General features: G+C 44.5%; 1 protein-coding gene across 4 annotated transcripts in view; it reads right to left on the reverse strand.

The window, feature by feature from the left end:
- The window catches only part of LOC308478754 (uncharacterized protein), a 275,098-nt gene that overhangs the window by 232,242 nt on the left and 17,809 nt on the right, over window positions 1-25,047 (reverse strand). For all 4 annotated transcript variants that reach the window (XR_013987221.1, XM_081008870.1, XM_081008871.1 and 1 more), the window contains exon 2: window positions 7,954-8,075. Coding sequence is in view for 3 of the 4 variants with exons in the window: in XM_081008870.1 (XP_080864996.1) it covers window positions 7,954-8,075 (122 nt within the window). In the remaining variant the exon portion in view is untranslated. The remainder of the gene's footprint in view (window positions 1-7,953; window positions 8,076-25,047) is intronic.

Raw genomic sequence — 25,047 nt, forward strand, 5'->3', positions numbered from 1 at the left:
TTAAAAGCATGATGAACAAAGCACTACAGCTTGATGGCAGAGCCTCTGTTTTGCACGCAGAAGGTCCCACGTTCAAATCTGGGAATCTCCAGGTAGGACTGTGAGAGATCACTGCCTGAAGTCCTTGGACTTAAAATGGCCCCCCACTCTTGATATATGGTTTGTGCAGATGCAGTTGTCCACAGTATTACATCACTGTTCCAAACCATGTCAATTTCAATATAAGCATTTACTGTAGTTAAGACTAACCAGGATTTCCCAATTAACCAGGATTTGAAAACACAGCTGTTTTTAACACAGTTCATACTGCTGTCCATACCTAACTGGGCTGAAGTCAGAAGTGGCAACTTGTTCTCCAGTAGGGAAGAAGTAGGGAGAGGGAGCGCAATGCTTCCCTAAAGCGTAACCCATCGGGCGCATTATAATCATATCAGAAGTAAAAATACAGTGGTACGTCAGAAGTCGAAAGGAATCCGTTCTGGAAGTCTGTTTGACTTCCAAAACATTCAGAAACCAAGGCACGGCTTCTGATTGGCTGCAGAAAGTTCCTGCAGCCAATCGGAAGCTGTGGAAGCCACGTCGGACGTTCGGGTTCCAAAGAACATTCACAAACCGGAACAGTCTCTTCTGGGTTTGCGGACTTCAGGAGCCAAAACGTTTGACTCACAAGGCGTTTGGGATCCAAGGTACGACTGTATGTGATAGGTAAAGGTAAAGGGACCCCTGACCATTAGGTCCAGTCATGACCGACTCTGGGGTTGCGGCACTCATCTCGCTTTATTAGCTGAGGGAGCCGGCGTACAGCTTCCGGGTCATGTGGCCAGCATGACTAAACCGCTTTTGGCGAATCAGAGCAGCGCACGGAAATGCCGTTTACCTTCCCGTCGGGGCGGTACCTATTTATCTACTTGCACTTTGATGTGCTTTCGAACTGCTAAGTTGGCGGGAGTTGGGACCGAGCAACAGGAGCTCACCCCGTCGCAGGGATTCGAACCACGACCTTCTGATCGGCAAGTCCTAGGCTCTGTGGTTTAACCCACAGCGCCACCCGTGTCCCTGTATGTGATAGTCTTGTGTAAACCAGGAGCTGAAAGAAGACGATTGGATTTTAGGAAGATAGCTTTATAAATCTCCAGCAGCCCTTTCCAAGGCACACCACATATTGGTTTACATTTTTAAAACTACCATTTCAGTTTGGGAGGGAGGGCTGAAAGGCACTTTTCTGTGTGCTTCTCAGACTTCTCACACAGAAACATACATTCCGTTTTACCGTTAAGCTAATCTCCAAAACATAAAACAAAACAAAACAGCTCCTTACAGCTAAAGTTTGGCCAAAAATGGGTGGGGGAGAGGAATAAAAAGAAACCACCAACGATTTGCACAAAGGAATGCATACTCCTCTGTGAGTTTTTGGTCTGCTGCCATTTTTCCCTTTTGGCAACCATTGCAATGTTGTGGGCATCGTACAAATGCATTTGCGGCAGCCCGAGGGTTAAGTCAGACATTTCTTATCTTTGACAGATGGTTAATTTACAGTCATTATTACTAAATTCAATTGCTTAATAAGTTAGATATGACAAACACGTGTGTAGAAATCTTTGCCAAGACACCCTTCTCGGAATCCGAGGATGAAGCAAGCCCTGAAACACTTTCCCCATACATCCTCATGCTGAGGGTGACAGACTGAAGCACATTTTTAATTTTCCTATGGATTTTTCTTTTTAACTCTTTAAGATCATATGCTGTCTTACTAGAGTATATTTCCAAGTCACGCAATCCAGCAACTGGGTTAGGCAGAACTCTCAATTAACCAAACTGGTAGTATGGTTCTAGTCTTATGCACCTGTTACAGGCTTCTGAATCTTAGCATGTGAACGTCTCTTTCAGGGGTAGCCAACGTGGTTGTTGTTGTTGCTGTGGACTACAACTCCCATTACCTCCAACCATAAGCCATGCTGGCTGGGGCTGATGGGAGTTGTAGTCCTCAATTTCCAGAGGCCACCATATTGGCTACTCCTGAATTCTATCCCCCAAGATGCACATGGAATGTCCATACTGCACACTCAAAAGGTCACTGTGAGGGAGCCAGTCCTGAATACACAACAGCCCCTGGTTGGTCCAAGACATTTTGACTCCGGAGGTGAACCATAAAATGGTGCCCATCCAACAACCAGGGAAGAAGGGGTAAGTGAAGATCAGCATCAGGAACAAGGGGGGTGGAGGAGATCAGCAGCACCTCCTAGTCTCCAAGAGGCAATACGCAAAGGGCTGCCAAGGACACTGCAGATCCAGCATCCAAGGAACATGCTGCAGCCATTGTTTCCACTATAGGAGCAACAACAACACTGGGTGATGCATTTCTTGGAGGCCAAATCTGCCGCCCCTGGGGATCCCGCTGCCTGAGGCAGTCGCCTCACCTTGCCTTCTGGGTGGGCCGGCCCTGACCCAGGTTTGTATTCACTTGCTTCAAGTTATGAGGACAGCAATTAGTTATGCCCCTAGAGAAGCAAATGTGGAAGACGGTGGTGAAATCTTCCCTCCCCTTTGGTGATTATCACTTTGGCAAGGGGAAATTTCTCCATAGGTATCTGAGGGTCTGTGGCTACATTTCTTCCAGTCCAGTTCTTGCACAAGCCCCACTCTTTTCTGTGGTGCCAAGGGCATGGTGGGCAGTAGGTAGCTGCCCATCCCTGCAATGACCCGATGACCTGATTCACAAACACAGAACCTCTTTTGTAAAACGTAGTAGAAATCCCCCAAAGCCGCCTGTGGAAATAAATGAGAAGAAATCTAAATGCTCAGAAGCTATTTGTACATAAACCATATCAGGTAGGAAGATGCATTAAGATTTGCATCAGCATTTCAGTGCACTAAACAATTTCAGCTCATAAATAAAGGCGGATCCCAAACTAAACCGATACCGTTATAAACCTATGTAAAATGTAGAGCATTAATAAAGAGCCTGCTTATCTTTGCTCATCTGTCAATCTAAGCCCATCCACATAACCCCCCAAATGGTCAATATTTATTCTTTTTTCTTTTTTAAAATAATTTTTATTAATTTTAAAACATAATAATTATCATACATTCCACAAAATTTCACCTCTTATGCAATATTTTTGGACTTCCATCAGCACCTCTGGTGATCTCCCATTTTTATAATTTCTTCTGCATTTTTTAAATTCATATTGCCTTTAATTATCATAGCTAACGTTATCCTTTTCGTTCAATAATGCAATAATTCAAATTATTCCCCTTACAAAACTTCCTGTAAACAAATGGTCAATATTTATTCAGCGGGAGAGAGAAGAGGAAAATATTGGCGTAACTTAGCTGGATACATCTCCACTACAAGCTAAGGAACACATAGGTAGGGCTGCCATACAACTCAAAAGCTCAACAACTCAACAACTTGAAAGCGCAACAACATTTGTGTCTAGATTTTCACTTTTTGAAATATAGCAACCCTAATATAGGGTTGTGTTCAACATAGCACTAAGGTTAAGATTCTATCAGTGCAATGAATTCCTCTTTCTTTCCCCCCACATTTGCTCGATCCCTGAATCTGTTCTGGAGTTTACTCCAACCCACTGGAGCATATTTGGGGAGAGCAGGAACATGCAGTGGGAGGAGAAGAAGGAGAGTCTTGTTGCGCTAGCAGTCGTTCTTGCACACATGCAACGATTTCCTTGAAAACTGGGGCTACATTCCAATGCATCTCAATGACAAAAAATGTTTTTCTTCCCATTAGTCGCTAGATTTAATAAATCCTCAACCCAGTCTTCTTCACAGGGAGGTTTGGACTTTCTCCAGTTTTTCAGAAATAGACATTTGGCTGAAAGACCACAACATATATGACAGCGCCATCATAACCAGCACAAAACAGCAGCCATTGTGTTCCAGGAGTTCCTGGCTCAATACGACATGTCATGAATTTCAAACCCAATAAACTCTCAAAACTGAATTCACTGTGTCAGCATAGATCTAATTCCTTCTGGAGGGAATCATATACTTGGATCTTCAGGTCAGAGGCCTACTTGGGATTTGCTTAACGTAGAGCTCAGTTTGTCCCTTAGGCTTGTTGGTCTATTGTATCTTGAAATAGTACTATGTTTGGGGTCTCCAAGGCTGGCAAGGCATGAGGCAAAAATGCAGTGGGCCTCTCTAATTCTTACTGTAATTTCAAGGGCTCTGTCCCTGCCAATCACAGACTTTCCTCTCATGCCCCATTGTGTGAGAAGCTCATCTTGTTCAACTTCAGCCTGGGTCACCTGAAGATAATGACATTTGATAAGCTCAGAGCTGCAGACCAGAGGTCAAACTCGGCGTGATGGTAGCAATCATCACTCATTGCCCATGGACAGAAAAATGTTTTTCTCCTTGTCTCGTGATACTAGATCCCAGGGCCATCAGGTGAAGCAGAGTGGTGGGAGATTCAAGTGCAACAAAGAAGTAATTTAGGCACGTGGTTAAACTTTGGAACTCGACACCACATGTAGTGAAGGGCATGGGTCTGAGAAGAGAATGGATGAATTCATGGAGGGGAAAGGATGCTAGAGGCTACGTACAGCCTCTGAAGTGAGAGGGAACCTACCGCTGAGGAACAAGTGGAGAAGACAGCTATTGCTTTCATGTCCTGTTTGTGAGCTTCCTAGAAGCATCTGACTGCAGGAAAGAGGATGATGGAATGGAGAAGGATGCTGGTTGGACCCATATGACTGTCTGTTCATGTGGAGGTTCACAGAATAGTGTGTGTGTGTGTGTGTGTGTGTGTGTGTGTGTGTGTGTATGTGTGTGTGGAAATGCCCAATTTCATCATTAAAGGGAGCTCCTCTGTTTCATCCTCACCTGCACTACCTCCCTCCCCATCAGCCAGACTCCATTACTGGAAGCGAGACAGGCTGAGAGATGAGTGCTGGGGGGTGACAGCCTGCAAGGAGCGCTCTTCTCCTTTCATCTCTGCACCCCTTTTGATGTTAAAATTAGACACTTTCCCCACTTTAAACATCAACTGTGCAGACACTTGAACAAACAAAAGTGGCTGTCACCATCACGTCGGGCTTGGCCCTGAGTCTGTGATGTGGGATGGAAGAAGAAGACTGGGAGAATGCAGGAAATTGTGATGGATGGGTTATTTAATCTTGTCACTCTTGAAACAGCCCCTCCTGGGACCGGAATACAGGCTGGGGACTGCAGGACTGTAGGCTACTCTCCTTTCCCCCCAAAAAAATGCTTGCGAAAAGGGAGAATAGTTTTAACCTTTTTCGCCTGAAATGCCAGCATTTCTCAGCCAGGCCTGGCTATCACCTTGGTATCCTAGTTTTATTCTACAAGGATTTTTTGTTTTTGCATAGGGCAGCATTTGAACATGTGAATCCTCCCACCTACGTTTGGAAGTGGTACATGCCAAAGGAGGCTCTACCATGTTCTTCCTTAAAATGTACATCATCTCTAAGGCACCAAAATGATGCTTCTGAGAGGCAAGGCTAGGGAACCCTTTCCAGTTTGAGAGCCACATTTCCTTGTGGGCACTGATGGGTGGGGCCACAGGCAAAACTGGATAGAACAACTGATGTCAATGCTACCTTTGCACACACATACCTCTCCACCCTCCACCCAAGCAAGCAAGCAAGCAAACAAACAAACAAACATACATTATCAGGGTTCAAAGGCACACTTCAGCCAGCCGAAAACACTCAAGGCAGGTGCAAAGCCCACCTATCAAAATTCCCTGCATTCTCCTATCACTGCCTGCTTTTAGATGCCAGGCAAAAACATTCTTAATAACCCAGGCTTTTTAATTGGGAGGGTGGCTAGATATGTCAGTGGCCTTTGTTGTGCCCATCCTTTAAGTGGGGTGGGTAGGACTTGTTCCTTTTAATATCTTTTATATGTTTTTGTTCTTTCTTTTTTCATTCTTTCAGTCAGTCTGGGACACCCAAGTGCAAAAACGCAACTAATAAATAAGAATAAGACTAGTAAAAATAAGAAACAAACAACTAATTCCAGAGGGCTGGAGCTGCAACACTAAAAGCTCAATTTCTAGGACATACGAAGCACACCTCTGGGGTGTGTGCAGTAGTCTAAGCAGTGCTCCATCTGAGTTATGTAGTTGCCTAGCAGAGATGTATGGAGGCAAGGTCTTCCTTTCAGCAGCCTGGTGCTAAGTTGTTTAGGATATGCCTTTTGCCAACTGAGTGCTGGGTTAGGCTCATCCTATCTATGTCAGATGTCCCCAGAATGGTAGAAACTAAAGCCCCCATGCACGTTAATGTTGTGGATATTATTGTAAGTAAATTAAATAAATAAGTTTCCCCAGTCCTCTTGTGCCCCGTCTGGTTATTGTGGTGTGTGCAGGGATTTCGTTCCTGTGCTCTGCTCCTGAGCTATGCCCCATTACAAAGCTCACCGAGAATGCAAGCAAGTTAGACACTTTTAAGCACATTTGACCAGAAGTTATTTCTTGATTTCGTTTCGCTTACGAAACATGCTCAGAATCACAGCCCTCCGCCTGCTACAATGCCGGCATCACACAAAATCGTAACAAATAACCGCGGTCAATTCTAACAAAAGATGGGGACTATCACGTTGCATTTAGCAATTTGACCACCAGACTGGCTTCCTGTTCTGGCACAAAAGGGAAACCACTCCAAATAATAGAGCCTAAATTATAACGTTAGGTTTGTGAACTCTTTGGGGAACTGGGGAAATCAATTCCATGAAAAAAAAGAAGAAGTCCTGGGTCTGTGAACATATTAAGTAGTGCTGATACTGAATATTTGCCACATGTGTTTCAAATTAGGGGAGGGAGTTCTAAAAACCTCTTCCAAGTCAACATCTCACTTATTTATAGCTTGATCTTGAGACTTTCCTAACAAAATATTGCATTTGCAGGGATACTAGTGCAGGGAGCTATAGGAAGCTCATCCATTGTACCCAACAACCCCACATCCTGATGATACTCATTTTTGGCTAACTGCTAATGGAACCAATGATCACCAAGCACAACGAGAAAGAGTTGTCTTGTGATGTGGTGATGCAGCAAGTCCTCCCCCCCCCCCCCACACAGTAGGAATGGTCTGGAACCTGAACGCCTGAAGGAGAATTTGCTGGGGTTTCTTATTGCAAAATTGTTTGGAGATGTTTCATAGGAAGCAATTCATAAATGTAAGCAAACAAACAAATAAGCTACACAACATTATATTTTCTTCTGTGTTTGAATACTTTGCATTTGGATGCTAGATAGCATCTGAATTCAGACTCCACATCATGTAGCCATGCCTGTGATTAGGTGCTACATACATTTTCTTTCCTAATGACCAATGAAACTCAGCTCAGTGGAAACTCAACTGCTACACATCTAGGCTGTCTTCTTCTCCTTCTTCTCCTTTGGTGATCACTCGTAGCCGAGTAAGATTATCAGCACCCTGCTTTAACCAACTGTGTTATCCAGAAAATATCAACTTAAGTATAAGGTTAAGCACTTGTATTTACTTATTTACTCCCATCATGGAACCCATGATGGTAGCCTACACATGGTTCCACAGCAGTCATCCATCCAGACTGTGATCAGACTCACCTGGCTTCAGCAAGCCTCACAAACCTTCAGGCCATATCCTGGAACCAAGATTATAAACCCATGCTTGTGTGCTATAACTAGGGCTAGTTAAAAAATAATAATATCAAAATCACCTTATCGCTGAGTATTCTCCAGCGGGGGTGGGGTGGGGGTTGGAGTCCTCTCCAATGGTCCTGCCCAAAGGTATTTCTAGAATAATATATTCAGAGAACTTCTGAAAAATCGCAAGCAAGAGCCCTTTTGCAAATGAAGACAAGGAAGGCCTACCATAGTGTTATCCCCACACAGTAAGATGCTGACGTACACTGTCGCAGGAAGAGTGAGAGACCAAAGATGCTGAACTGGAAGGACATATTCTGCATCAGTTCCCTTACCTTTTGTATCCAAGTTAAAAGACATTTCTGGTGAGCAATCAAGTTTTTGCAGTCACAGAAGTGCAGCAGAGCATCACGGCCCATCTCGTCTCCTTCCCGACAGATAAAACATTCTTTTGACTCTAATTAAAAAGATTAATAAAGTAAGAGAACACATCAGGTTTGCATCAATCAACTGCCCATGTGGTTCTTATTATTGTAATTAAAAGTTATCTCCTCAAAATTGTTGGATGAAAGTGCCACGATCTGCAATTGAAAACACATTGAAGGGAGTTTCCCCAACTTATTCTATTTTAAACAGTCAGATTGGAGCAACGCTCTGGAGATAATGTGTTCAAAAGGGTCCTTAGAGGCAAAATGTCAGCAACCATATATTTACGTCCTTTGAGAAGCCCTTATAAAAATGTGCATTGTGCATCTTTCTGATTTTGTTGGTTTTTAAAAAAAAAAAAAAACTGTAAAGGGGGGGGGGGGGAGAGTGAAACACAGTATCAGCCAAACCCCCTTCAAGTGTACAACTACAAATGATAGTATTTGGCTTTTACTATCCATTCATTAAATCACTCCATCCTAATGCATTTCTTTATTCCACAGGGAGTTTTCATCTGGGTTTGCATAAAGGACTTGGGAGCCCTCAGGCAGAAATTCCAAGCTCTTGCCCTGGATGCAATAGTTGTTGCCCTAAGGAAGAAAGGCATTGTGGGGGAATAGTATGTGCACCGGGCCCAGAACTTGGGCCCATCTGATTGACAGGCAGCAGCCCTCCAGGATTTCAAAGACCACATCAACATTATACATTTAAAACACTACGATACCACTTTAAACAATCCCTGGAGTGGGTCAACAGTCAATGCCTCTTCATGGGGAATTATAGCTCTGTGTGGTGAGCAGGGGCCTCTTAACAAACAACAGCTCACAGAATTCTCTGAGGGAAGCCATGAGTGTTTAAAGTGGTCTTTATACTGTTTTAAGTGCTTGGTGTGAAAACGGCCAAAGAGGAATTTTGCACATGTCTTAGATGGGCAGGGATTGAACCCTGGTGACTTCTGTGTGCATGTGGGTGATGCTGTGGTCTAAACCACTGAGCCTCTTGGGCTTGCTGATCGGAAGGTCTGTGGTTCGAATCCCCGGGACGGGGTGAGCTCCCGTTGCTCTGTCCCAGCTTCTGCCAACCTAGCAGTTCGAAAGCAAGCAACCAAGTAGATAAATGGGTACCGCTGTGGCAGGAAGGTAAACGGTGTTTCTGTGTACTCTGGCTTCCATCACAGTGTCGCGTTGCACTTGAAGCGGTTTAGTGCTGCTGGCCACATGACCCAGAAAGCTGTCTGTGGACAAACGCCTGCTCCCTTGGCCTGAAAGCGAGATGAGCGCCGCAGCCCCATAGTCACCTTTGACTGGACTTAACTGTCCAGGGGTCCTTTACCTTTACCTTACCAACTTGAATAAAATTTTGGGAGGTAAGCCTTGCCTTGCATAATCAATTCCATGCCACCATGCACACACACCATTTGAATGGCAATGCCCATTGACTTTGGGGGCCCCTCAAATATTTTATTGGGGGGCAAAGAGCCCTCAGCCCCTAGGAGATGGCTCCTATGGCATGCACAGCATGTGGTTTACAGCTCTGGTGTGGGCTTGACCAAGATTTGGGGGTATATCCATGTCCCCCTCAATAATTATGTGATTTTACAAAAATAATGAACATGACACAACCGATGATTTCAGCATTCAGTAATGCCTCTAACCTGCCTCACTCTGCTTCACCCCTTCTCACCCTACAGCTAGGTGTGTGGGGAGAAATTTGGTTTGCATTTTAATACGGACCTACCTCATTTCCTGAAATAAAATGTGAGCTTGGAAGACAGCTAACACTTCCAAATTTGCACTTCTCTGAATTCGGTGATACAACCCAAAATATATATACCCAAAAAAATATATGCATGTATTAGGGGAGGGTGTGCCTTAAAAAGCCACTCTTGTTGGTCAAAATCAACCTACAAAAATACATTAGACAAGGGAAAATGAGTGGAGAAGGATGGAATGTTAAAAAGTGGGAGGCAGCCTCTCGGGCAACGCTGCAACCTTTGATAGCCCATATGGCATTTTCAATTAATCAAAATTCCATTTTAAGCTGTGAACAAACTGTTAATTCGCTGTCACTTACCGATGCTTTCAGACCTTGAAGAGAGCTAGAGTGAAATCAAGCCTGATCCTCAAAATATCAATTAACCACGGCAAGTAATTGATTGATGCCTTTGGTCCAGTAACCTAGCAAGAGTAACACAAGTCCATTTCTGAAGGAATCCTGAATGTTTTGAATCTGTTCCCGGTGAAACAGAAGATAATCCTGCCTTGGGGCCAAAGTAGCTAGGGATGGAGTAGAAGCTGAACAGGGAGATCCCACCACTGCAAAGTGGGTTGGGGGGGCAGAAGTGCCAACCCAAAGTGGGGACACACTGCCCTCAAACTGCCAGGAAAAAGCTCTCAGCCAGATACAAGCTCTTAAGACAGCTGAGGCTGGAGGGAATCTACCAGTAGTATCTGAGCCCAGCCTTCATGCTCTGACGGGGGTTGCCAATGCAGATTGGAGGGCCAGGAGTAGGAAATTGGCTTCTGAGAATGATTGCCCTCCACCAGTACAATTCAGAGGGTTAGCAGCAAGAAATAAATATGGAGGTGGGGTGGTAATGGGCCCAAGAGAAAATACATATCACAATCCTTTAACCTTCATGAAAGCTCCACATGGGAGCCAACTCCTAGGGCCAAGGTCCCTTCAGCACCCCCAATGAAACATTTGAGGGGGCTGGGCCAGCTGAAGTTCATGGCCATGGCCATTCAAATGGTGTGTGTGTGTGTGCCACAACAACTTATGATTGATTATATGGGGCGGGCCTTACCTCCCCCTTCAATATTTTATATAACCTCCAATATTTCTCCGATGAAAATAGGGATGTCCTATTCCATAATAATAATTTTAGTATTTAAAGCCCACCCATCTGACTTCCCTCTACAAAACTGCCTGCAGATGGCTCTGGGGTCATACTCTCCAACATTTCTCTGATGAAAATAGGGACATCCTACCACACCCTCCAACATTTCTCTGGTAAAAATAGGGACGTCCTAAGGAAAAGTGGGGCATTCCAGGAACAAATCAGACACTGGGATGGTGTCTGTAAATCTGGGACTGTTCCTGGAAAATAAGGACACTTGGAGGGTCTGTATTTTATTCAAGTTGGCACCCATGCTTGCCCACACTCTCTAGAAGAGGAAATCAACTGCAGAGGACTCTGCAGTCAGTTCAACAGATCTTTATCTTTGTGGGGGGGTGGAGTTTGCACAGATTTCCATATCTATTAGCCCCAATAGTTTCATGGAAAGCTAAGATACAGATACCCCTGAATAGCAGGTGCTGGATCCAAACAACCAGGAGAGGTTCATGCCCTTCTTGTGAACTTCCCAGAGACATGTGGCTGACCGCTGCTGGAAGCAGGATGGCAGGCCAGCTGGATTTTGGTCTGGTCTAGCATGTTGATGCTTATTGGAGGGGGGAGGGGAAGCACACAATGTGGTGTTGATGCCATGACAGAAGACGAAGAAAGAACGAAACGGTTCCTGTATCTGCTTCAAGCAAACAAGACAGCTGTGCACTGTGTTCACCACTTCACTTGCAAGCCTAATGCATGTTTTTTTTTGTAGAACCGAATGCAGTGGAAATAAGAGTAATGACGCCAGGTGTCTGATAGGGAAAGCTTGTTAGGGCCCACACTATGTATGACAAATTGTTCAGGAAATGTGACCCATCTATGGCTTCAGTATCTCCACCACTTATGGTACTCTGCTGAGTAAGGGTTAGCTATGTAAATTAAAGCTGCCTCTGGATACAGTACTTTTCACTTGCGCTTAGAATCTGCTGGGTTCTCTAAAACACACACACAACTTTTGAGAATTAAATATGTGACACACTTCCCCGTTCTTTCCTTTGTTCTGTCTAACTTCGAGGGCTGCAACCCTAAGCACATTTCCTTGGAAGTAAATCCTATTTTAAAATCTGTCTGGACTAGCTTCTGAGCAAACATGGATAGGATTAGGCCATTGGTGTCTTTAAAGAGTGTCATACCCACCATGGGTAGGAAGGAGAGATTGCTTACCCGCCAACATTTATCTGATGAAAAGAGGGACTGCCCCATTCCATAATAATAATTTTACTATTTATACTCCATACATCTTACTGGGCTGCCCCAGTCACTCTGGGCAGCTTCCAACATATATAAAAACATAATAAAACATTAAACATTGAAAAGATTTCCTTATACAGGATTGCCATCAGACGGCTTGGGGGGTCAGAGAATTCCATACTGTCCAACATTTCTCCAATGAAAATAGGGACATCCTAAGGAAAAGTGGGACATTCTGGGATCAAATCAGAAACTGGGACGGCTTCTCTAAATCAGGAACGTCCCTGGAAGATAGGGACACTTGGAGGGTCTGAGATTACAACCAGCTAATCACCTTGGTTGTAATTGCTCTGCGATATGGCTGGGAAAGCAGAGCAGGCTGGCCAGTTCTGGGGGGTGGGGTGGGGGAGCGAAAGTAGCCAAATTGTTTTAGATGAGGCAGCGTAATAAGAGCCCTCTGCATAAATTCAGCACGCCCAAATTGGACATTCATAAACCCTCCCCAAAGAGTTCACTAGTAACGGGAAACTTGGCAGAGCAAACTGGATTATATATTCATTCCTCTGAAATATTAGTATGCCTTCACACCCCTCTGCCATGGGCCCAACCTTCCAAAAAGCCTCTCAAAACTCTTGCTACGTTTTGCACTACCGAGAGCGGCACGCACAACGCTCAGTCCTTCTGCTGCCTTGCCGTACCCCATCAAGCGGCCTCAAATTAAACAAGCTTCTCCTCCCCTCCCCCCGCCAAATAAACATCAGACTGGCCAGTTGAGAAAAAACACATCCAAATACCCATTTTAGGTTTCAGTGTAGAACATGAGGTCAGCAGCACTGATTAGTAGTTCTGGGCTGATTGTCTTGTACACATTTCTCAGAGGTTCTGCTTCATCATTAATAGTTTCTAGGTCAACTGACTACTTCTATTAAGATGCAGTTTGAAATTAGGGTTAATAAAGTGGGGGATAAATTAAGATTAATAAAGTAGTTTTAAGAGAACCAGAAGAAAGTCTGGGCTTTGGCACTGCATAAATTATAGCAATTTAACTATTTAAAGAAGACTCCCTTGGATTTATTGACTTAGTCTTGTCCTTAATAACCAGTACTTATGTGCATGTATCCTGTTGGGACTGGACACAGGGAAATCCAAATTACATCACATTACTGATGTCCTCTAACTTGGCATCAAGCGTTCCAACTGAAATTTACAAGGCAGGAGAATGCTGCAACGTTAAATGAAAAAATCAGCCAGAACTTATTAACAACATGGGTGTTTTAATTAGTCCATAGGGCAAAATGTGGTGCAGTCAGGATAGGATGGGCTTTGCATAAAAGAAAACATGAAATCAAGTTTTTGTGCGGCCATGGGGCTGGCAAGACAAATTACTCTCTTTAATAACCTGAATTCTATGGGCATGAAACGGAAAGAATGACCTACTGGGGAAGATGAACATGAAATACTGGATAGTTCTTTGCACATATCTTCCACTATATAACATAAACCTCGTAACTTCTTTTAAATAACAAACACAGGTTGTTGAGTGCTGATGGCTATGTAGCCAAAATGGCCCCACCCACAAGCATGAAGGACACACACTGAGGCATTCAAAAGTATGTTTTTTAAACAAATACTACCCCATAGCAACCTTACCATCCCAAATCCACTATTAGAGGGCAGATACCATGATATCGCAGAGGAACAGAGATGATGTCCATCTAATTCTGATGAGATTGAATCCATTGAGCATATATATTGCCCACTATATCGCAACACAGGTGGCGCTGTGGTCTTAAACACTGAGCCTTTGGGGCTTGCCGATTAGAAGGTCGGTGGTTCGAATCCCTGCAATGGAGTGAGTTCTTGTTGCTCTGTCCCAGCTCCTGCCAACCTAGCAGTTCGAAAGCATGCCAGTGCAAGTAGATAAATAGGTACCACTGTGGCGGGAAGGTAAATGGCATTTCTGTGCGCTGCTCTGGTTTCACCAGAAGCGGCTTAGTCATGCTGACCACATGACCCAGAAAAACTATCTGCGGAGTGGACAAACACCTGCTCCCTCGGCCTGTAAAGCGAGATGAGCGCCGCAACCCCAGAGTCATCTGCAACTGCACTTAGCTGTCAGGGGTCCTTTACCTTTACCTTTTATATCGCGATACACGGTGGGAGCTAATTCAACCATTATTAAGGGAACTACCTGGCCACTCAGAGAAGACTTATGTTGGATACCTTCTTGCTGACAAAGATCTGAATGTCACCAGGCCTGTTGTGAAATTCTGTTTTGTGGCAACGAGAACAAGGCAGGCTGTGGTGACAGCGATGGTCGGTGAATGCATACTGATTTATCTGGAGTGTTTTTAAAAAATGTAAATAAGTATATAGGGAACTGTTATTTTTGTCTACTACGTCCACCTCTTGGTGCTGATGCAGTACATGTTGCTGATGTTATTTCTGTTGTCTGGTCTTTGACCGCAATAAAGATTGATTGGCCACCCCAGACCACACACATATGGGCTGCACAAGTGGGGCCTAGAAGCAGGAGGGGAGAACGAAAATGTGCACAGACCAGCACACTAGCTAATGGAGCCACATCTGCATGAAAGCTCTTCAATGTTGCACCAGAGAAGTCTGAACTGGTAGCTCCACAGTGGGAGGCAGAAGTGCTTCTAAATACAGTAGGTACCTCTGGTTACAGATGCTTCAGGTTACAGACTCTTCAGGTTCCAGACTCCACTAACCCAGAAATAGTACCTCAGGTTAAGAACTTTGCTTCAGGATGAGAACAGAAATCACGCGGCGGCAGTGGGAGGCCCCATTAGCTAAAGTGGTGCTTCAGGTTAAGAACAGTTTCAGGTTAAGAACAGACCTCCCGAACGAATTAAGTTCTTAACTCGAGGTACCACTGTACTGGAAACCACAGGAGGGGAGAGTACTCTTTGTACTCGAATCCTGCTTGTGGGTTTCCCACAGGCATCTTGTTTGGCCACTTTGGGAACAGAACATTGGACAAGATGGACCACTGGCCTGATCCAGCAGGCTCTTCTTATGTCCTGATGCTCTGGGACGGCATGGGATCTAATGGCTTGGGAATTAATGGACTTCACTCCACAGCCAAGAAGTGACCCATTTTTTGGGGGGGGTGATCTTCCGGCTACTGCTGGCTTCGGATCCCCACACTTTTGGTGGGCCCACCAGGGATCTCCACAGTTGTGGAGGCCTCCCACCAAACCCTCTCCAGATCGAGAGTTTTGATTGCTCTGTAAAGCAGGAGTGCAGGGCCCTTAGACAGTGACGGTGAGAGCCCTGGTCCAAATAAAGGCTAAGGCTGCAATCCTTAGTGTGCTTACTATGGAGTAAGGAATAATCTGAAATCATTTCCTGGCATGTGACCAGAATCACTGAGATGCTGACCCAGCACTGATTGCACCGCTATGCCTTGTTCAGCAACATCACTCTGATGATGAGTCAGTGATGATTATAAGTTATCATGTACCAGTTGGAGACCGAAAGCTCCTCAGAAGAGGTGCATTTCCCAAACATTCCAGATTATAAACTACTCCGCAACACTATTATGCATAGCTTCTAAAGTGCTATACAAGCTTTATAACAACCTCATTTTCCCGGTAGGATTCTTATCGGGTTTCAATTGGACACACTGCCTGAATTTCAATGGTGCACCACCAATTTACACCAGACAAGGACCTGACTGACTAACCATAATGAGACTCTTGTGGCTGAAGCCTTCACAGAACAATCTGAGGATATATGGCAAGGACTGACAAAGCCAAAAAAAACACAAATAAATAAAAGTTAGGGCTGACATTCCATTCATATTTCATTCCATTTTATTCAGTTATGCTTGCAAAGAGTTGCTATCATGCAAACCTGGCTGAAAGAAAGCCAGCAATCTTCACTACAAACTCGTCTTATCCTGCTGGAGGCAACTGTATTCTTGCTGCTTGCAATGGCCAAGGCATTGTGGCGTGGTGGTGAGAGTGTTATCTTGTATTTACTGGGCGACCTGGGCCAGTCACAGCCTTCACAGGATTGCTGTGAAGATAAAATGGTGGGGGGAGGGGAAGAGAAACATATATACTGACCTCTGCTCCCTGGAGAAAGGGTGGAAATAAAAATGCAATTCATTTACAGTGGTACCTCGGGTTACATATGCTTCAGGTTACATACGCTTCAGGTTACAGACTCCGCTAACCCAGAAATAGTGCTTCAGATTAAGAACTTTGCTTCAGGATGAGAACAGAAATCGTGCTCCGGCGGTCCGGCGGCAGCAGGAGGCCCCATTAGCTAAAGTGGTGCCTCAGGTTAATAACAGTTTCAGGTTAAATACGGACCTCCAGAACGAATTAAGTACTTAACCCGAGGTACCACTGTATTTATGGAAGAATCCTAACCCTGCTTTACTAATGCATATTAGTTACCCAAAACACAGACTGCTTCCATTTTGTAAGATGAAAAGGACAAACAGAGCTGTGGATCACCAGCATATTGATAACAACACACTCGAAATCCCTGAACTATCTCTCTTCCAGTGCCTTTAAGCAGATGTTAAGCAATAGGAAGGAAGGGGCAAAACTGATCCCTGAGAGACACCATGTTACCAGTAGCCTTGGCAAAGAACACAATCTCCCCAATATTGTCTTCCAAACCTGAGTCCCAAGGAAGCACTTGGTCCACAGCAAAATGCCCCCAACCAAACCCACCCCCTCCAGGCACTGCAGAAAGAGACCACACATTAGCCTTAATCCTGTGTCATCCTCATATCCATTTTATCCACTTACGCTATGGTGATGCTGGAAGCAATCCCTCCCCCCAATAATTAGCTGTGCATCCTTTTGGTTAGGTTTTAAAAAATTAAAATGTCCAAAAAGATTGGTTGAGAGCCTATGCTGCCAAGCCAGAACATAAATCTTCCCTAAACGTAAGGAAATTTATGATGAAGGGAAAGGCCAGGTTCGAGTTTGGGTCTTCTCGGAACGACAATCACAAAGATGAGGTTAAGTCTAAAAATAGAGGAATCAGATCTTGGAGCAACGGGCACTTTCTTCTTTACCAGTTTAAAACTCCCACAAGAGTCATTCCTCAGTTGGCATGATCTGTGCAGTTCATTGTCCTTACCGAAACCACACACATACGATAATACCACCAATGTGGATGGGAGTATTATTACTACTATTCTAGTAATAATTATTCCTACTATTACTACTATAATACTACTATTATTATTATTCCACCCAAAGGAGCCCAGGGTGGCAAACGCATCAGTGATAAAACAATACAATCAATAGTAAAATAAAACCATATTCAAAACAACGGAAAACCTCTAAAAGCAATTAAAACATCTCAAAACAAGTAAAACCATCCTCTACTCTCACAGCTAATAATTTCAAGGTCGCCAGGAACAGCATCTTCCGACTGCTGTCCAAATTTTTCATACTACCCTGTTTTGAAGACCTGCATGTTGCCAGCACCAAATGTTTCCGGAAGAGACGTTCAAAAAGCCGCAGGACAAATACTGAGCGATCTATCCCGTTTCATTTTTTGCTAGCCAACTCTGGCATTCCAGAAGTTTAAGGAAACTCCAGGCATGTTTCCCTAAGCATCTTGGCTATAACCTTTGGCGTGCCAATCCACTCAACATTTCCCCAATCCTTTAAGAATCCCTTTGTCTTAACGGGGCTCTCAACATGTCACAGCAATGGGCTTCGCAGATCAGTCATGCATTATATTTCCAGGCATTTATCCACTACTTAACGGTCTGGGTTCCAAGTACGGTGGCAAGTCAGCCTGCCTGATCTTAAGAAGGCCAAGGCCAGAGCCGTCTCTCTACTGGCCCAGCTCTGTCATGTGACCCAGGTGAAGCACTGAGATACAGGAATACCATCATCATCATCACAGAACAAACACCTAAGGAAAAGATACCTTTCCACAGAGCTGGGAAAGGTTGTCAAACCCAAAATGCCTCCAATTGTTTTCAGAAAGTACATTTCGTCGGGTGCCTGTCACACCTCAGCAGGGATGCTGTTCCACACAGAAAGCCATGCTCCAAGTTTTACTGCACAGCAGGCTTCCGATATTGTAGCAGCTTCAAGGAGAAACTGTCCTGCAGAACACAGTGACCTTCTGGTAGGGGTGGGCTTACCCATCAATTACTGTTTCTCTCATTCCCCCCCAATTTTTTCAATTCTCCACATTGGTTAGTGATTTAAAAATAATAAGGGTAATCATCATCATGAAAATTCATCAGCAACGTAGTGCAATTTTCTCTTATAGATGAATTCTTGCGTGCAATTTTGCCCGCCACAAACACTTTTTGCAAAACAATTTCTCTTAATATAATGCATTTTTTCATTCTGTTTCCACTAATACATGGCATTTTTATGCAAAATGTACCCCACCATATGCATTTTTGTACACATTACTTGGGTGGAGATCTGCACTGCAAATTCAGGGCAAGTGCCAATTTTGTGGCCGTGTTTCAGTTCCCATATAGTTTGGGAAAGAGCAAATTAGGTAGATTCGACTTTAAACGGAATCAAAATTCTCTCCAGTTCCTATCTAATGGGTATATAAGGGATTAAAGAGGCTTCTGAAATATTCAGGTCCCGAGCTGCATAGTGCATTAGACGTCAGTACCAAAACTTTGAATATGGCCCAGTATGGCCAGTGGGGAAAGATAACTGTTGTCCTTTCACCTTCCAGTGGGTATGGCCAAAGCCCCAATTTCTGTCTTGCAGTAGGAATTGGAGGAGGCAAGTGTTGGTTCAGGCTATACAAAAGGATAAACGACAAGCCCCTTTTTCCTCAGTCGGCTCTGCCCTATATTTAACAGCACGGTATCTCTGGTAATGGAGCTGCCCAAACTCCAGCAATTTCTTCATCTTCCTAGTGCCTGAAGGATTAACAGTATGCTGGCATTGTGTTAACTTCTGTACTGCTTTATTTCCCCCTTTCTCAAATTGTTCTTGCCTTTTTGGCCTCTCCGTGATTGAACAGATGTTTTCAGTGAACTCTTGACAAAGAAGCCAAGTTTCCCTCTCCCTCCCTCCCCCCCGCCCGCAACTCGACTTTCACCAACATAGTATGTGTGTACTCTGCACACTCCACTATTTAATCACATCGATGCAAAGAAGGTACCAGGAGGTGCCAAGGCACTCCTGCAAAAGGATCAGAAACACTGAAATTGCTGTGACAATAGGCATGCGCACACAACTTGCAAAGAGGGAGAAGTTATATCTTGTACTGAACCACTGCCCAAGATCTTTATTTTATGTGGTGTTCTGGATTTTGGATTTTTATTTTAATATAATGTTATGGATTTTGGATGTTTCTTTTACATAATTTACTGGATCTTGGATCTTTATTTTATAGAATGTTTCGGATTCCACACACACACACCCCGCCCAATTCAAGAAAATGGGAAAGGCAGTGATTATAAACCCATTTTGACCTGCACATGAATGAAGCAGCTCAGCTACGGTATATGAGGGTCACTGCTTGCTCTCTCCTGATTTCCTCAAAAATAAAACGGGATTTTTGAGTGTTCCTGTGGATGACTTTAAAAGCCTCCAAGCGTTTCGTTAGTGTTTGATAGCACGCCCTCTTCCCAAAGGGAGAAAAAATGCCTTGTCCGAGGGAATAAGTCCTGAAAGCCAATGGGACAGTAACAGGTAAATCTTAGTGCCTCAGTCAGCACCAGTGCTTTTTGGGGGGGGGGTACTCAAGGGCAGGGATGCGGGTGGCACTGTGGGCACTGTGGGTTAAACCACAGAGCCTAGGACTTGCCGATCAGAACGTTGGCAGTTTGAATCCGCGCGACGGGGTGAGCTCCCGTTGTTCAGTCCCTGCTCCTGCCAACCTAGCAGTTTGAAAGCACATCAAAGTGCAAGTAGATAAATAGGTTCCAGCCAGAAGTGGCTTAGTCATGGTGGCCACATGACCCGGAGGCTCTACGCCGGCTCCCTCGGCCAGTAAAACAAGATGAGCGCCACAACCCCAGAGTCGGTCACGACTGGACCTAATGGTCAGGGGTCCCTTTACATTACTCAAGGGCATGCAATCCCAGCACCTCTTTCTTTTGTTTTTAAAAAGTGTGGCACTTAATGTAACAACTTCATGGTGAGTACTGGTACCTATTTTTCTAGGGAAAAAAGCTCTGGTTAGCACCATAGAGATTCAACTGCTGTCCAAGAAAGACAACCCATAGAAATAGAAGTTGACTCAAAGACATGTAAATAGGTTCATTTATAAACATATAGATTCCCCCCCCCCCCGGGTGTAGTGTGTGGGTGTGGGTGTGTGGGTGTGTGAATGCTGAAGTAATCTGCTAGTTTTTATTTATGGGGAGGATATTTACTCCCACTGGTGTGAAGAAGTATCTCAGATCCTTAGGTTCACATGTTTTGAAGATATCTGAAGGCAGCCCTGTTTAGGGAAGTTTTTAATGTTTTATTGTATTTTTAATATTTTGTTGGAAGCCGCCCAGACTGGCAGGGGAAACCCAGCCAGATAGGTGGGGTATAAATTATTGTTGTTCTTGTTCTTCTTCTTCTTGTTGTTGTTATTATTATTATTATTTCTGAACTAATTTTCGTTGGACAAATAACACCCCTCCTTTGCAAAAAAGAAAAAAGAAAAAGCTGTATCGACAGATGGACCTGCAATCCTGTGTGCATGCAACTCACATAGAGAAGATGCTACTGGATGGAGGACCTCTCACAAGCTTGCAGATTTGCATACAAAGGCAGCAAAAAAGCAACAGTGAAACTGACCAGCTTTCTTTCCAAATCTACAGCATATCCAGGAGCCCCTTGCAGTGAAGACATGAAATCGACAGGAGGAGAGGTGGGAGGGGGGAGACAGGAGGCGGGTGTGCAGAAAAGCCCCAGATGCCCTTCCTATTGTGCATTTATGCTGATTTCTGCCCATGATGCTATCTGGGCAATTAGACACAATCCAGCTTTGAATTGCACCTGCAAAAGTTTCGGTCCAGACGTGCTGCTTCATTTCCAGTCAGCTCATACCCCATAACTTCCTGATGAAATCTTGTAATGTTCCAGGGTTCATTTTTGTCTCACATTTCTTGAGCTATAGAGCAAGAGGACCCCTTCAGATAGCAATAATGCTACAACAGGGACGCGGGTGGCGCTGTGGTCTAAGCCACTGAGCCTCTTGGGCTTGCTGATCAGAAGGTCGGCGGTTCAAATCCCCGCAATGGGGTGAGCTCCTGTTGCTCTGTCCCAGCTCCTGCCAACCTAGCACTTCAAAAGCACACCAGTGCAAGTAGATAAATAGGTACCACTGTGACAGGAAGGTAAATGGTGTTTCCGTGCATTCTGGCACTCGTCATGGTCCTCTGTGCACTAGTAGTGGTTTAGTCATGCTGGCCACATGACCCAGAAAGCTGTCTTGTGGACAAAAACAGGCTTCCTCGGTCTGAAAAGCGAGAGGACCACCGCACCCATAGTCACCTTTGACTGGACTTAACCATCCAGGGGTCCTTTACCTTTTACCTTTACCTAATGCTATAGCATCAGGGAAGCATTGCAGAACAGCCAATAAAGCAGAATGATGTGTGGATTGTCCAGTATAAATCTACCACTAATGGACTACTATTGCCTCTGTGGGGTACTCTTGGGGTAGGGGTGAGGCATCAAGTTTTACTCTCACACTATGTTTCAGAAGTAACTTCTGAAACAGGCCTTGAGTTGGTGAACCATCTCAAATCTTTGTTGGGGCAGATACACTGTTCTGGCAAGCAGATACCCTCCAACATTTCTCTGATGAAAATAGGGATGTCCTATTCAACAACAGCAACAACTTTATTATTCATATCTTCGCCATCTGACTGGGCTGTCCCCACACTCTGGGTAGCTTCCAACATAAATAAAAACATAATAAAACATTAAAAAACCTCCCTGTACAGGGTTGCCTTTGAATGTCTTCTAAAGGTTGTATAGTTACTTATCTCCTTGGCTCGGGAGTTGCCTAACTCCATACCCTCCAACATTTCTCTGATGGAAATAGGGACCTCCTAAGGAAAAATGTGACATTCTGGGATCAGATCAGAAACCAAGACAACTTCTGTAAATCTAGGACTGTCCCTGGATAACAGGGTCACTTGGAGGGTCTGCAAGCAGATACAACAGTGGACAAATTAGAAATTGTATAATCATTTTTAAAAAATAAGAAGGGGAAAGAATCATTTTCAACATGGCCAACAACTATCCAGTTTAATGGATTCACTTTTCTGCAAATGTTCTCTTCAGCTCAACACTGCTCATTTTTATGCATTAGTACAATACACAGAAAGAGCCACAAACATAGGCTGCATGCTTTCAGGTCCCCTACTGTATGAATCAGTCCCCTAACACTTTATGATTTATGCAGCTTGCCAGTGGAGAAGTAGGCCATTCCAGCCTTGAAAGCACTTTAGCTTGGCTGCTTTTACTCATGAAGGACATGTTGTCCTGTAATTATTTTGTCATTTCTTAAAAAGGTAAAATCCTTAACAGGTTCGTGCAATATGTGCAGCTGTGTGTACGCGTGAGTTGCTGTCTGACTTTATTTCATGGAGCTGGGATCATCACCCCCCCAACGACTTTACTAAGCGCTACATAGTGAAACTTCAGACAACCGAAAACATGCTAAACATTTTCCGAGTTCCTGGTGCAGGGGATGTTTCAGGGGCATTTAGTACCGTAACGCCATGGGGGTGGAGGGCATCGTGAATACACCCCCATTGACTAATCCTGATTCAGCCAAACTAAAACCAGCTGCTACCTCATCTTTTAGGCCAACTAAAATGACACAAAATAGTGCACAAGCTTCCATGTTTTTGAGAACTCTGAAAAGAAAAGAAAAAGCAAGCGGACAGGATAAGGAGAGAAGAAGCCGGCTGAAGCTGAAGTCGTGGATTCTGTACAAGTCTTAAGATGCAAAGTGGGAGGAGGCAGCAGACGTTAACATGCCCTCCAAGTGTCTCAGTTTTCCAGGGACTTTCCCGGAATTATGAAAGCCATCCTGGCTTCTGATTTGGTCCTGGAAAGTCCCTATTTCCCCTGCCAGTGCCGTCGCTGCTGAGCTCGGGGCGGAAGATGAGCTGGCACTTGTCCAAAGTGTCAGTAGATGAAGCTGGGCAGCTGCGAGTGAGTAGCTCTTTGCCTATCTATGGCCTCTCCATGGCTGCCGCTGCCAGCCTCCACCCTTGAGCAGCTTGTGGTGGCTGCTGGAGAGCGGGCAAGGGGCAGGACAGGCTGCAGCTTCCATGGCCCAGCCCCGCATGATGTGCTTGCTCTGAGGGGCAGTCAGAGGGCAGGGGCGCCCTGGACAGGAATAAAGGGAGAGCAGAGTGGAGCACAGGGAGTCTGTTTAGGGAAGCTTTTAATATTTGGCAGACTATTGTATTTTAATATTTTGTTGGAAGCCCAGAGTGACTGGGGAAACCCAGCCAGATGGGTGGGGTATAAATAATAAATTGTTATTGTTGTTGTTGATGATGATGATTTTCTTATTTTATTTTTTAAAATGTTTTCTGCATCCATGGCTAATCTTGCCCCTTTCCAAAATTTACTTTTCTTTTTGTAAATCTACCGAATAATAAATGGCCACGGCCCAGTATACCTGAAGGAGTGTCTCCATTCCCATCGCTCAGCCCAGACACTGAGGTCCTGCTCTGAGGGTCTTCTGGCGGTTCCCTCACTGTGAGAAGTGAGGTTGTAGGGAACCAGGCAGAGGGCCTTCTCAGTAGTGGCGCCCGCCCTGTGAAACACACTCCCATCAAATGTCAAGGAAATAAAAAACTATGTGACTTTTAGAAGACATCTGGAGGCAGCCCTGTTTAGGGAAGCTTTTAATGTTCGATGTTTTATCATGTTTTTAATATTTTGTTGGGAAGCGCCCAGAGTAGCTGGGGAAACCCAGCCAGATGGGTGGGGTATAAGTAATAAAATTATTATTATTATTATTTCATCATCATCATCATTAAATAAAATCAGAATTAAGGGGTTTTCTCAGGACAGCGTAGGGTGGGCGTGTTCTGTTGGCGTGGTGGGGGCACTCACCCTTCTGCTGATAGGAAATGTTCTGTGAGTGTGGGGTACAAAAATGGGGAGTTACGGAGTGTCACTTGGAGTGAGGAGTGAGAAATGTCCCCATTTTCAGTTGAGGAAAGTTGGAGACTATGACTGTGCTGGGCAGGTGGCAGGTTGTGTTTAGGCCCCATCAGAAACATACTGTAGCCCTAAGACATTGTCATCCCTCTGATGAGGGCATGTTTGATGACGGCGGAAGCCACATGAGACTTCATCTTGAGGGGAGGGTATGAGTGGAATCCCATGGCCAACCTGGTCCAATTGTCTGGAGAACTGGTGTGTTGTATACAAGGCATTGTCACCTTTCCCTCAAGGACTTCTTCTTCATTTCCTTCACTACCTATCCCTCCTACCCTTAGGGCAGTTGCGTCAGAGGGTCAGTAGGTTGTTTGTTTGTTTTTTACTGTACCACAATTGGCCTTTGGTCTCCCCTTTTCTACATCCTTCGCACCATCCTCAATCAGATTGACTTGCAATTTGAGTTTTTGATTTAGCTGTTCCAAGTTAATTGGGAAGGTAAGTTGTAAGTACCACGAAGCTCTGTTGCAGAATCTCAATACAGTCACACCTTGGTTTTTGAACAGCTTAGTTCTCAAACATTTTGGCTCCCAAACACCACAAACCTGAAAGTGACTGTTCGGGTTTGTGAACAATTTTTGGAAGCTGAAGGTCTGATGGGACTTCTGCTGGTTCCGATTGGCTACAGGAGCTTCCTGCAGCCAATCAGAAGCCACACTTTGGTTTCCAGATGTTTTGGAAGTTGAAAGAACTTCCGGAATGGATTCAGTTTGACTTTCATGGTATGACTGTACACTGCC

Source organism: Podarcis pityusensis (assembly GCF_964106645.2).
Source record: "Podarcis pityusensis genome assembly, chromosome: 6".
In the NCBI taxonomy this organism is placed as follows: domain Eukaryota; kingdom Metazoa; phylum Chordata; class Lepidosauria; order Squamata; family Lacertidae; genus Podarcis; species Podarcis pityusensis.